General features: G+C 59.8%; 1 protein-coding gene across 9 annotated transcripts in view; it reads right to left on the minus strand.

The window, feature by feature from the left end:
• Positions 1-1,201: 1,201 nt before the first annotated feature.
• The window catches only part of LOC128827195 (death-associated protein kinase 2-like), a 28,789-nt gene continuing 15,953 nt past the window's right edge, over positions 1,202-14,037 (minus strand). For 4 of the 9 annotated variants that reach the window (XM_054010998.1, XM_054010999.1, XM_054010997.1 and 1 more), the window contains exons 2-13: positions 13,600-13,671; positions 11,208-11,329; positions 9,352-9,573; positions 8,298-8,436; positions 7,382-7,511; positions 6,127-6,175; positions 5,442-5,468; positions 5,066-5,218; positions 4,300-4,345; positions 3,560-3,649; positions 2,908-2,991; positions 1,202-2,278 (exon numbers count right to left, since the gene is read on the minus strand). In XM_054010998.1, coding sequence (XP_053866973.1) covers positions 2,198-2,278; positions 2,908-2,991; positions 3,560-3,649; positions 4,300-4,345; positions 5,066-5,218; positions 5,442-5,468; positions 6,127-6,175; positions 7,382-7,511; positions 8,298-8,436; positions 9,352-9,573; positions 11,208-11,329; positions 13,600-13,668 — 1,212 coding nt within the window. In that variant the 5' untranslated portion in view covers positions 13,669-13,671 and the 3' untranslated portion in view covers positions 1,202-2,197. Of the gene's footprint in view, positions 2,279-2,907; positions 2,992-3,559; positions 3,650-4,299; positions 4,346-5,065; positions 5,219-5,441; positions 5,469-6,126; positions 6,176-7,381; positions 7,512-8,297; positions 8,437-9,351; positions 9,574-11,207; positions 11,330-13,599; positions 13,788-14,037 lie in introns of all 9 variants that reach the window. The other 5 variants (XM_054010993.1, XM_054010992.1, XM_054010996.1 and 2 more) reach the window with 2 other exon arrangements.

The raw sequence follows: 14,037 nt of genomic DNA on the forward strand, positions 1-14,037 counted from the left end.
TGGATCAAGCAGGGGAGCGTTTTACCGCAGACGCAGCTTTCACCGCTCTTTGGTTAAAGGAACTTTTAATGGCCCGGGCAGTAACTACCTGGCTGCCAATTTTCGAGGCAGAAGGGGCGCATTAGATCTGCGCCACTAGGGACTCTGGCTTTTCAGCGTAACGAAACAAACCACCACTGCTCTGATCGGCTGCTTTGCCAGGGAGAAAACCCCAGCTCCCAGGCCTGCCTTTCTCCTTGACAATAGTAACCTGGGGTTTATGGCAAACTCGACTGCTTTGCTGAGGCAGTGGTTTCACGGAACGGGCTTTCCCACCTGTCACCTTTCTCCCAGGCGAGAGCAGGCAGATCCACACGCCCTTGAGCTCCGGTCCTGCAGATAGAAGGCTGCGGATTTGCCACAGGTGATGAAAAAAGGGGGGGGATTTAAAACCCCTCTGCATGAACAAAGTGCTGCACTCACACGCTCTAAATTCCCAAGCCCCTGCGGGGCCCTGTGCAGAAGTGCCCGGTGCGCTGGGCATCAATCAGAAACCTGAGCGTCCGCTCTGAATAGGGATGGGCAATGGTGGCCGTTACCTTCGCCAGCCGTTGCATGTCCAGCTGCACGTCTGCCTCCACGTCCCCCTTCTCATTCTGCACACGCGCCCGTGAGGGCAGCCCCAGAGGGCAGAGCGCTCGCTCGCCCCAGCGCGCTGCTCCCCAGCGCGTGCCAACTTTTCGGTTTCCCCTCCACCCCTGTCCCCATAAGGCAGGGGGAGGCCGTAGGCGCCAAAGCTGGACTGCCTCTTATCCTCCCTATTGTCACTGCGGTGGAAAAATGCGTCTCCGGCGTCTGGACCTTAACCAAGAAATTTGGACCTTGACCCAAAAAAAGCATCGACTGCCCCTTTAAGGGACACGCCCTGCCCAGCTGTTCTGACCGCTACTCCTTCCTACCCTTCCCGGGACAGACAGGCCCTAGGGCAGGAAGAGCCGTGGGGCTCAGTCCTGAACACCACCCAGCCCAGCGCCAGCACCCAGTTACCAACCATCCAGCTGGGGAGATGCCAAGCCCCATGAGCTGGGCTTTAGCGCCACCAAGGGGCCAGAGCCGGCTCTGCTGGGCTGATTCAGGTCAGGGCTGTGGAGCGTGGGCCGGCTCCACCTGGGGGGTTAGACCCTCCTTGCAAAGGCACCCGGCACAGGCAGGAGACAGGGGAGACGCTTGGCACATTTATTTATTTAAAAATAATCAGGCAGAGGGGGAAAGGAACTGGGCAGATCTTCCCTGGGCAGCTGGAGGGGGAGGGGGGGGGGTCTGGCCTGCCATGCGCCTTAGGCCAGCATGCAAGTGTGGGGTGCTGGGGAAGGGGCACCCACCCGGCTCTCTGGCTGCCCCTCAACAGCTGGGTAAAGGTACCTGGCACCCAGCCGAGCCGCCATCCATCCCCCCGCCAGGGTACTGCTGGGGGACAGCAGGCACGGTGGAGTGGGGGGGGGGGGGGGAAGAGACTCATATTAACCCCATGAGTGCTGGAATAAACAGAGCCCCTAACGCATTGGGGCAAGTGGGGGGCAGGCCCAGTTGGATTAACCCCATGAGTTCCGGAACACAATGTCTGAAGGGGGGGAAAAAAAAGGTTCCAATTAACCCCACAAGTGCCAGACAGAACAGCCCCACAGGGGGGTTTCCTATTGGAAAGCATAAGAGGGGTACAGAAAATGCACCCTGAAAGGCCCTCGTGGTGGTGGGGGGGGGGCTCTGTTTGAATAATGACAGGGTTAATAGCGGGATCTCTTCTCCCACCCACCCCCCCATACCTCGCCCCACAGACACGGTGACTGGGTGCCAAGGGGCTGCGGGCATTACCCCAGCCTCTCCTGCTGACACGTGTTCCCCTTTCACCAGCTCCATCCGCAGCCAACTCCCTGTCCTCAGGTGTCCAGACACAGAGGGGCATGGGGTGGGGGGGGGAATCCCATTTCCAGCCCCCTCCCGCTCCCAGCTGGTCCCCGCCGACCAAAGTCAATGCCCCTTCCCGCCATCCGGGCCTCGGCGGACAGAGCCCAGCTGCCGGGGTGGAGCCTGGGGCATCTGATCTCCCAGGGCCCTTCCCCACCTCTGGGGGCTGCAGCTGCCCCCCATCCCCAGCTGACGCAGAGGGTGGGTGTGGGGCAGTGGGCGCATGCTGGAGTCTGTGGTTGGGGGCTGGGTCTCAAGAGCAGCTGCTTCTCCGCCGGCGCAGCAGCGTCACCGGGTGGGTGGTTTCATCCTCCTGGTCGCTCTCGCAGCCGCGCTGGAAAAGGGGGAGGCACCAGAGAGGGTCAGGGAGGGCACATGATATACGTGTACACACCTGCGGAGAGGTGCACACCCAGGCTCCCGTGCACACAGACACCCCCCCCCCCTGCACCCCCAGGTCCCCCCCATGCACACGTACACACCCAGGTCCCCTGCTGTGCACGCACACACTCACACTCACTCCAGCCCTGCCTGGCTGCCCCCAGGCAGATCCTGTGCATGGCTGGCAAGGTCTATGCCAGCCCTGGGCACCCAGAAGCAGCAGAAGGGCGGGCACGAAGTGTTTCATTAACTAGCGAGCCGGCCGGCCAGCGGCAGCCCTGGCTCTAAACCCCCAGGGGTGCCTGGAGCTCCGGGAAGGTGGGCTCCGTTTGGTACCTGGATAATCAGTGCTACTCTGGGCGCTCACCCCACCCCCAATGCTCACCCCAGCATCTAACCGCACCCTGAACCTGCCAACATGTGACCCCTGACGCTCACCCCAACTTGTAACCCAGCCCAGAGCCCTGCCCCTGCCCATTCATCCATCACTCCCCCGACCCCTACGTGGTGAGTCCGGAGCGGAAGGTCCCCGGCGCTCTCCCCCCAGGGAGCGAGCGCACCAGCTAATCAACAAGGCCTCACCAGAGTCTCATCCTCCTTCTTCTGGCCACACAAGAGCTTCAGGTGGCAGAGCCGGTTGCAGGCAGACACCATGTTGTAGGAGAGCTGGGGGGAGGGGGGAGAAAAAACACACGCAACGGGGCAGCTTAAGGCTAAGAACCCTTTGAGCCTCCACGCCCACGTATTAAGAGGGTTCCCCCCACACACACCAAGGAGCGACGTCCCCTATTAACGAGCCTGCTGTTATGCGGCCTCTTTCACACTGAAGGATTTCTTCCCTGCCGCTAAAATGCGGCCACCTCGGGGGTGGAACGCAGCAGCCATTGAAAAGTTTAGGACGGGAAGCAAAGAGGGATCCTGCACCCAGCTGAAACAAGCCGGGGGATTTTAGGTCAGGGAATTGTAGCCAGAGCTCGGGGCTTGATGCCTCTGTTGTTTCAAAGAGTGCCATGGAACAACGAATGGTCTTCCCCTAGGGTCACAGCTGCAAGGGACAAGGACCCCTAAGGACTGCCCTGGGGCATTGGGGTCAGCGGGCTGGTGACTGACTGCGAGGGGAGAGTACCCCCTCTGAGGCACCCGCCCCCTAGCGCCGCACTGGGGCCAGCCCTGCCTGGGAAGGGAGAGCGCCCCCTGCAGCCCCCTGGGGATGTGGGGGCCGGGGCAGAGTTACCTTCCATTTCCTGCGGGCGTTGAACTTGCGGAAGTTCTTCATGTTGATGGAGGAACGGCTACGGTTGGTGGCCTGCTTCCGGCTCAGGGGCTGCCAAGGGGCAAACGCATGAGCCGTCACCCCCAGCATGCCACCCCCAGCCCCAGCTCGTGCTCACAGGCAGCAGGGGGACCCCAGTACCCTTAGAGGGCAAATCCCCTGCACCCACAATCACCCAGCGGGCCCCGGGCTCCTCCGCTCGGCTCAATTCCGCCCTAGGGAACCGGGCCCAGGGTTCCCCAGACCCCTGGGGTCTGTGGGCGGCTGCAGTGGCCTGGGAGGAGAGAGGGGGGTCCTCTCTTCACCGGCTGCCATGGAAGGTTGTTATTCATCTACAGAAGCCCGTTTCCCGCAGGAATCTGACTCCTGATGGTGCAGAAAACGGCCCCGTCCGAAGGCTTCCCTGCCACTCCGGGCTCATCCCGCATTCAATGGCCCCGGACCAATTCTCCACCAGACAGGCACCTACCTGCTGCCTCTAAGGCCCGCCCCCCCGCCCCCATCTTTGGCTTCGCACCAGGCTCTGTGCCCTCCCCCCAGCCTGGGCCCTCAGGGAAGAGCAAAACTACCAGGAGTGGCTGCCCTGACCCCCAGGGGCCACAGAAGGACCCACCGGACACCGCCATGGGCGTCCCCCTCCTTGCTAGCCTGGCGGTCCCCACCTCCCCACGTCCACCTGGAAACGCGAGCGGCCCCCTCACCTTGATCCACGGGTGGACAAGGCTCTCGGCCGCGCTCATGCGATTCCTGCAGCGGGAAAAACGGGAACCGTTTGCTGCTTTCCCACCAGAAAAGAAAAACCTTTCCCGCTCCTTCTCTCCAGGAAACCCCGGGCCTTTTCCCCTCACGGTGCTTACCCGCTGAGCGCTCCCTGCCCTGCTGAGAACCTCCCGTGGCAGGAATCTCTCCCCCGCCCCCCAGAGCCATCTCCCCAGCCCGTCCATGTCCCACGTAGTGCAAAGGATTCAATCGGCCCCCCTCAATTTGTCCTCCCGGCCCCTCTGCGTGCCAGCCCCTCTCCGGTGCCACCAGGGCACCCAGGTTATCAGACCAGCTGTTCCTTCTGCCCCCTCCAGCACTAAGCCAGCAGCAGGTTACAGGCTGTGGTCTGGCTGGCCTGCGCCATGCAGGACGGACCCAATCACAGGCCAGCCTGCACCCTCTGTGCCAGCCTTTCCAGCTGGGAGTTTGGGGGGGTACGTTGGCTTGAACGAACCACCCCCCGCAGCTGGGATCACACCTAGATCCTTAGGGGTGGAAATCACCTGGTGCTGAGTGACAGAACGAGGCCCCCCTCACGTCCCATCTAAGCCCTCGGCCAGGTGCTTTCTGCCGGCTGTACCCAGAGGTGAATGTCACCCCCTGCTTTCTGAGCTGCTCTGACAGGGGAACCCCCTGCCCATGACTGGCAGGTGCCAGCCTCAGGGTCTTGCTGGCCAGCGGGCTGCAGCAGGTGCCAGGCGTTACCGGGGCTCCTTCACCAGCAGCTGCCGGATGAAGTCCTTGGCCATATCGGTGGTCTCGCTGAAGAATTTTTCCTCGAACTCGTAGTTGCCAGCGACAACGTTGGAGAGGGTCTCGGCATCCGTCTCGCCCTGGAACGGGGACATCCCACTCAGCCTGCATGAGACAAGGATCTGCTGAGAGCCGGCTGAGTCCAAAGGGCCCCCGACCCACCCCTGGGGAAGCTGTGGTCCTGCCTTGCCTCAGTTTCCCCACTCTGTATAATGATATTGACCTCCAGTGATGCGCTTGGGGATGATCTCTGGATAGAAAACCCCAAGCAAGGGCTAAAGATGGGAGGGTCAGACAAGAAGAGACATCCGAGACGTCGGGTACTTACAAGATATAGGTAATAACGCCGATGCTCCTGAAATAAACAAAGACATGTTCTCGGTTAGCCAGCCTGAGGGCTGGGGACAATCAGTACGCACAGGCTATACTGGGAGAAATCAGGGAGGGGATCCTGGTAAACAAACAGCAGAGCGGGGTAAATTTCACCCTTTTTTTGCTCCCGACCCTTATCCCAAATCCTGCTGATCCAGCGTCACTCCCTCACTTTCACGGAGCAGATTTCCACTCTATGACGTGTTAGCCCATTGCTCGCTTCCACCATTCCTGGCGTGCGACTGACCCACCGATCGCACGGCCCGCGCGCTCCTGGACGGCACAACAGAACCTCTTTTAAGCAGAACGAGAAACTAGCAGCAATGGGAGGAAAGTCAGAAAGAAAAGAGGCATCGGTGTTTTCTCCCCGCGACGGTCCTTCAAACACCCATCCCCTCTCAATCATCGTTCTGAGAAGCCGAGCGGACTGAGCTCCTTGAGACAGTCGCTGTCGGCTCTTCAGTTGGCTGGGAGAGGCCGGGGAATCGTCTCCCATGGCGTGTATAAAACAAAGCCAGCGGACCCTGGAATACTGCCTGGGTGATGCCGAGAACTTGGCTGAGCCGACGACAGCTCGCGTTATACCCCTAGCCCGAGCCACGACTTTAATGAGGGGCCCCGTGCAGGCTCCCCGTCCTTACCACATGTCTGTCGCCGAGCTCAGGGGCTCGTAGTTAATCACTTCGGGAGCTTGGAGGAGAAAAAAAAAAAAATAATAGAAATACAGAATAGTCACTTTGCATCCACTGCCTGACTCCCTTCGCCCCCTATGGGACACAAGATGTACAGCAAGTCAAAGCAGAAAGGACCTCTCTATGGACAACCTCAGGGTCAGCCTGGACACCCCTCACGCCGCTAAACCTTGCTGGGTTTCCATCTCTAAAATCCAGCCATTCCCACTGCCCCGAGTGGTGCTAGCGGATGTTGGGATGCTCTTTCAGACAGGCAGGAACCCAGAGTCCTAGCCATGGGCGGTCATTAAGATCCCCTGGTTCTTTAGGAAGGGAAGGGCTGTTCCGAGCTACATCGCCCCTGCCCCCAAAACTCTGGTTACTGCCTTCTGCCTCCTTACACTCCACCCCCCCTGCAGGTTAGCAGGAAACAAGAGCCTCCTTCACTTCCCGTCCTAAAGCAGCTACTGTGTTCTGCCCCAGAGGTGGCTCCATTTTAGATGTGGGTGAAATTCCTTGCTGTCGAGTATTCCCAAGTGCTTTGGGATGAAAGGCGCTGCGGAAACCCATGAGATTAGTCAAGTTCCTGCCCACGTGTAGGGCCCTGCCAAATTCACGGCCATGAAAAACGCATCACGGACCGTGAAACCTGGTCTTGCGTGTGCTTTGACACTATACTATACAGATTTCACGGGGGAGACCAGTGTTTCTGAAATTGGGGGTCCTGACCCAAAAGGAAGTTGCGGGGGGGGGGTCGCAAGGTTATTTTATGGGGGTTGCGGTATTGCCACCCTTACTTCTGTGCTGCCTTCAGAGCTGGGTGACTGGAGAGCGGCCACTGTCTTCAGAGCTGGGCACCGAGCCAACAATGCCCCATGAGCAGCCGCGCAGAAGTAAGGGTAGCAGTACCGCAACCTCCCCTGCAATAACTTTGCGACCCCCCCCCCCCCCCAACTCCTTTTTGGGTCAGGACCCCCTCCAATTACAACACCATGAAATTTCACTAGATTTAAATAGTGGAAATCATTAAATTTAGGATTTTTTAATTCCTATGACCATGAAATTGACCAAAATGGACTGTGAATTTGGTAGGGCCCTAACCATGTGACTCAACAATATCCTGTGGCAGAGAGTTCCACAGGTTAATCCCAATAACCTATATGCCAGTGAGTCCCGCATGCTCCTGGCAACCTTCCCAGCAGATCATTAGTGCTCAGCTGTTTACCTATGTACTGCGGAGTCCCGCAAAGGCTTTTGAAGGTTACTCCATCTTCCAGCTTTTGGGCCAGACCAAAATCGATAATCTTGATTTTCGGGTTGGGGACATCTTTCTCCAGCAGCATGATATTCTCTGGCTGTGGGGGAGGGGAGGGAGGGAGACACCATGAGCCCAGTTCTCCGTCACCCCACGTGGTCATTGACACCGGTGCAAAGCAAGTGCGGGAACGTGATCAGATCGGGATGGGCAGCATCTCACACTCACTTTGCACTGGTGCAAACAGACATAAGGGGCAGCATCGGGGCTTACAGGGTCGACTCGCCCGGCAGGCCCCATGCCCCACAGCCTCCCCCGCGCCCACTGCTGGGCTGCGGCAGCACCGGAGGTTGGAATAGTCGTGCGGCGGGGGAGGTGATTGGAGGGGGAAACCAGCAGGGAGGACGGTGGGTTTCCCAGGCGAGTTCCTTCCGAGACTCCCGCCAGGCGAGGCTGAGATCCGCGCGTGGACGTGGGAGATTCATGCAGCCAGGGAGAACAGCCCCACTGTCTGGGCCGCATTTTAGTCCACTGCCCTGGCCCCATCTCACAGGGGAGATCTAATTTCTACAGCAGCGGGGGACTGCAGGTGTATGACACGGACCAGAGCCTGCAGTGTTACCTCTGGCCAGCAGGTGTCAGTGTAACCTCAGAGGCCGTGCGAGGAGTTCAGTGAGAGGAGAGTTTGCGGGGAGGGGGAGAGAGGAGATGGGACGGGCAGGAGGCAGCCTGAGGGGAGAGCGGGCTCTGCAATGGGGCCAGCCCACATGCATGGGTCCATCCCAGACCCCCTGGCACATGCAGGGCGGGAGCCGGGAGCGACTGCGAATCAACGGTTAAGGGGCCAGAGGCAGTGCCTGCGCCAGGCAGGGAGGGGGCTGGGCACCTTGAGGTCGAAGTGGGCGACGTGCCGCCCGTGCATGTAGGCGACGCCCTGCAGGATCTGCTGCAGGAACTCGATGGCCTCCGCCTCTGTCAGCGTCTCCTTCTCGGCAATGAAGTCAAAGAGCTCCCCGCCGCGGATCCTGAGAGCGGAGAGGGAGAGCGGGTGAGGCCTAGAGACATGAGAGGGCCCAATCCTGCTCCCACTTACGGCAGGGCCCTGGGAGTGGCCGGAGCCAGGCTGGCCTGAGGGGCAGGGACAGCAGCAAGCGCATGCTAGAGCTCCATTGTCCCCTGGCATCACAGGATCTTAAAGCCCTGACGTAGGTGGGGTCAGTTCCACATCCCCCCTGGGGAAACCGAGGCACAAAGAGGGGAGTGATTTGTCCTGGGGTCACAGAGCAGGACAAGGCAGCGTCGGGAATAGAACCCAGGTGTTCTGACTTAAGAGACCTGTGCGCGACCCACTCAACCACGCTGCCCCAATTCCACGCTGCAGTTCCTGTCCATTACAGCGGCCACGTTCCTCCTCAGAGGTGGCTGCATTTCCAAGCAGGGCGAGTGCTCCCTGCTCAATGCTGCTGTTAATCAGCGGCAGCGTTCCACCTAAGAAGTGGCTGCATTTCAGTGAGAGCAGGAAAGCGACCCCTGTACAGCCATCGTGCAGAAGCCTTCTAGACAGGAGGCGCTATCCAGACAGATTGTCATGTCATACACACAAGGCAGACGGATAGGAGTGTACAGACACACATACAGGCATGGATCACATAGGGTCCTGGTCACCTTGTGCAGTCACAAGGGGGGGGGAGGGGGAGAGTGATGTATAGGGGTTAGAGCAGAGACCGGGATCCAGGACTCCTGGGTTCTTTGACAGCTGTGCCACTGAATGACCTTGGTGAAAGTCTTGTCCGTTTCTCTGTGCCTCAGTTTCCCCAGGGGTGCCATGGGGGCTGATCCCCCAGCAGGGAGGGGGGCGAGGCGTGCGCGCTAAACACATCGAGCGTTATTAGAGTGGGGGGAGGGGGAGCCCACGTGCCCTGCCCCCCCCTCCCACTCACAGCTCCAGGATCAGCACCATCTCGGCCTTGCTGGCGAAGAGGTCGTGCAAGCGCAGGATGTTGGGGTGCTCCAACTGCTGCAGGATGCTGACCTCCCGCTCCACCTGCTCGCGGTCCAGCCCCAGCCGGCTCCCCTTGCACTTGCGCATCTTCACGAACTTGGCGGCGTAGAGCGTCCCCGAGCTCCGCTTCCGGCAGCGCTTCACCACCCCAAAGTGCCCGCTGCGGGGACAAGGTGGAGAGAGACCTTGGTGGGTGGGGGCTGGTGGAGCAGGGTGGGGGGGCAGGAGTTGGGCAGTGGACATCAGAATGGGTAAACAGTGCCCCCTCTCCCCAGCCCCCACTCCCCTCCCAGAACTGGGAATAGAACCCAGGAGTCCTGACTCCCAGCCCCCTCCCTCCAGCCACCAGACCCCACTCCCCTCCCAGAACTGGGAGCAGAACCCAGGCGTCCTGATCCCCCGTCCCCTGCTCTAACCCCTAGACCCCACTGTCTCAGAAACAGCAGCCAATGAACTACTGAGACGTCAGCGATCGTGTTTTCATGAAAGTGATGAAAAAAACAGTGCAAAGGGGAAGAAGCCCATTGCACACACGGATTTGGAACAGCCTGGCCTGACAGAACAGGGGTCAGTCCGGTCACTGGCTGACGCCCTGCACAGCCGTGCCGGGGGCGGGATCTGGCTCCAGCTCTGTGGCATGGGATCTCTACAAGGCGCGAGCCATAAAACTCCCTCGTGCGAGGAATGTACGTTCAGCATCTGGAGAGCCCTGGCATTCCCCGAGCACAGCCGCGCACGCAGCCCGCCGTGAAATCTACAGGTCCATAAACGCCCGGCCTGCCTGGTGTAGCCCATCGCTTCATTTCCCCTCACTGTGCCAGCCACATTAGCCATTCCACCGAGGCCTGGCCTGCGACACGCGCTCCCAGCCGCACGCTAATGCCATCCAGATGTCGAGGGGGGGGGGGGGAAGGGCGCAGCGCCAGATGCAAGCTCTGACTTGGTCTATTGGAGATAGCGTGATCCACGCACAGGAACGGGCAGCAGAACTCCTGGGTTCTAGTCCCGGCTAGGGAAGGGAGTGGTGCCTAGTGGTGGAGGGGAGTCAGACCTCCTAGGATTCCAAACCCCCCCCAGCTTTGGGAGGGATGCAGAGGGTCTAGCACAGAGAAGTGGGAGCCAGGACTCCTGGGTTCTATCCCCGGGGGTCGGCGGGGAGGAGAAGGAGCCAGGACTCCTGGGTTCTATCCCCAGGGGAGAAGAGCCAGGATTCCTGGGTTCTATCCCCAGGGTGGGGAGGAAAAGGAGCCAGGACTCCTGGGTTCTATTTGCAGCCGTGGGACGGAAGGAGAGCCTAGTGGCTAGAGAAGGTGCTTTAGGCAATCGCTGATGCTGGGTTAACTTGAGCGGACCGTTGTGAGGTTTGCAGAGGAACCTGTCTAGAGGAGGCCCGAAGGGGAAGTCTGAGCCTGGGAGCCAGCCGGCCCGAGCTGGAGGGGGGGATGGTGAGAAAAAGCTGGGGGCGGGGAGGGGGTTTCCTGTGGGGGCGGACCTGTGACAAGGGCGGGAGGGAGGTGAAGAGGAGTTTCCTGCTGTGGTTGTTCCACTCCAAGCTGGGGAGAGAGACCCCATCCTTAGCACCCTCGGTCTGCGTGCTTGAGAGAGGCACACATCCGCAGGAAGAAAGACGGACCTACCCGAGCTCGCCCCAATTGCCCGCGGAGCCCAGTCCAGCTCCCAGGCTGCACCTCCCACCACCCCCCGCAACAGGGCGCGTGTGCAAAGGATTCTGGGTCGCGCTGGACCAAGAACCAGCCTGGATGCAGCGTGACGGCCTGGCCCGCCGCCCCTCACCTGCCCAGCTTCTCCAGCAGCTCGTAGAGCTCTTCCACATTGCCGGGTCTGAACGTGGCCATGGCGGTGGGGCTCAGCCGCTCCGTCATAAAGACCTCATCGTCCTCGGGCCAGCTGGTCTCCTGCAGAAGGCAGAGGGAAGAGACTGAATGCAACCCCCCGAGCTTAGCCAGCAGGACCGTGGCTGAGCCCCTCCTAGAGACCCCTGTACTTGCTGCAGAAGGTCACCAGTTCAATCCACACCGAGCCAGCCACGAGTGGTCACAGAAATTCGGTACGAGTCCCCCCGGGGCAGGGCTCTTACCCGGGCTGTGTGTTTAAGGCCTAGCAGGCCGAGCGCCAGGACTCCTGGGAACTACCCCTGGCCGGGGAATGGGAGTGGGTCTATTTAGTTCAAGCAAAGAGAAGTAGGAGCTAGGACTTCTGCATTCTACTGCCAGATTTGGGACGGAGAAACTGGCTGAGAACCAGGACTCCTGGGTTCAATCCAGGAGAGGGGTGGGGTCTAGTTAGTTAAAGCAAAGGAGAGTGGGAGCCAGGACTCCTGGGTTCTTTCCTGGCTCTGCCACCGACTCCCTGCATGCCACTGGGCAAATCGCTTCCCTTCCCCCTACCCCACTTCCCCATGGGAAGGATACTGGCAGCAGGAGGTCTCCTGGCTGAAACCGAGTGAAGGTTTGTAGAGCTCTTTGGGATGGGAAGGGGCAAAGCCCCCACTACCGAGGTTAACATCAACCCTGCCACAGTCACCGTGGGGGCCCCACGCCTTTAAGGTACACTGAGGAACAGCAGGGTTCTCCCGCCCTGCATTGCTACAGGAACAACAGGTTCACAAGCAGGGTCACTTCGTCACACGAATCACGCCTGGGGAATAACAGAGCCAGGGAGAGGGGCCCAGCTGTGATCCCTGAGAGGCGACTCCTCTGGCAGGCCCGCATTCCCACACGCCATCCTCTGCTGCCCGGCTTCGGCTGGCACGCCTCTGTCCATGCCGGCACGCTGCAGCATCTTCCATCCAAACGGGGCGGCAAAGACCCAGCGCTCTGAGGAGCTAGAAGAATTCCTCACACAGTGAGTGACGTTACAAAGCGCTGTCGGTTAGCACGCACGGGTACCTCCAGGCTCCGCTCCCCGCAGGACTTAGGACAGGGCAGCACTCTGGTCTCTACTGGCAAATATCGACTCTTCAACGATAACCAGTAGATGGGGTGGTTGCAGTGCAGCTACTTCTGGGGTGGGGCGCAACAGTTGTTGAACAGCACATCCCACTGCTGCACAGGGATCATTCACCTGCCACTGAAAAGTGGCCAGTTCTGGGGTGAGTCACAGCAAAACAGCACACTGCAACGCCGTACTGGGAGCTCAGTGGTTTGAGCATTGGCCTGCTAAACCCAGGGTTGTGAGTTCAATCCTTGAGAGGGCCATTTAGGGATCTGGGGCAAAAGTCAGTGACCAAGCAGGGAAAGACCCTCCAGCCTGTACTCCACCACGTCTTCCCCGTCTTTTCAACTATCGCCCGGTCGCAACCTGCCGACGCCACGGGACGGAGAATCCGCCACGTCCGCGAGGAGGCTGAGCCAGGGTTAGAAACGTGCCCCTTACTTCCAACTTTGGGTCAATTTCCAGCCACTCGTTCTGCCGCCACCTGGCAAATTAGAGAAGCTTCTTCTACCCTGCCCGGGTTCCAGGCTGCGAACCACCCAGCTCTCACCTGGATACAAAGCCATGCACCGTTAATCCCTCCTTATAGAACAGCGCAGACCCTGCCCCTTAGCCGCCTCCCTGGTGAGCCTCTTTAGAGCCAACAAGCTGCTCCACAGATGGTGAGCCGGGAGCTGGGCTGCAGGGACTGAAGGAAAGTTGTTAGAGGCGAAAGGCAGCCAAGAGAGGCTGGTCCAGCGGCTAGGCAACTAAGCAGGGGCTGGGGTGACCTGGGTTCAACTCCTTACTCTGCCACAGACTCGGTGTCTGGCCTCGGCTGAGTCACTTAGCTGCGGTGCCTCAGTTTCCCCACCTAGACACTGGGTATAGTTGCCCTGCCTCAAGAATATATACATTACTGGTTGGGAGGTGCTCAAATGCTGCAGTAAGAGGGCCCAGATAATTATGTCAGATAAATTTAAAAGCAAACTTTTTTTTAAAAAAGTGCAAGATTAACCTGTGGAACTTGCTGCCACAGGATATTACTGGGTCCCAGAGCTCTTCAGGACTGAATGGTTTCTGGCAGAGGGCTGTTTCCAGGAGACCCCACCACTACTCCGCCATCCCCAGACGGGAAAACAGAGGGGGAGAAAACTGCGGAGCATCATGCACCCAAGCCAGGACCCCCGGCCCCTCAATGACCCGAGGAGAGAGCAGATCCCAGCCACCAATCACCAGGGTCAACTCTCACCTGGACGGTGTCGGAGGGGCTCCTGGCCTCCCCATTGGCAAGGCCCACGGCCCCGCCATCCTCAGCCATCAGCTGCAAAGACAAACGAAGGGCCCGGGTTAGCTGGGAAGAGACGTGGTGCTGAGGACGGGGCACGGCCCTGCCGTCATGGGCGGAGCCTGGCTGTGAGCAGTGGCGCTTAGAGTCACCTGCCAGAGAAAAGCAGAACGTGGGGATGCGGATACCCCTCAATCCTGACCCACCGCCCCCAGGTCCCCCCAGCTCTTCTAACGTCCCTTAATCCCCCCCTCTTCCATCCGAGCCCTGAACACACACTCACAGCTCTGCTGATGCCCCTCAGTCCTGACCCAACCCTGAACACACACCATCAAATAAGCCGCCACCTGGGTCCACGTCTCCAGCAGAGGCCACAGAAACTCTTTTCACCTGTGACCTTCA

This window comes from Malaclemys terrapin, chromosome 21, assembly GCF_027887155.1.
Source record: "Malaclemys terrapin pileata isolate rMalTer1 chromosome 21, rMalTer1.hap1, whole genome shotgun sequence".
Lineage (NCBI taxonomy): Eukaryota > Metazoa > Chordata > Testudines > Emydidae > Malaclemys > Malaclemys terrapin.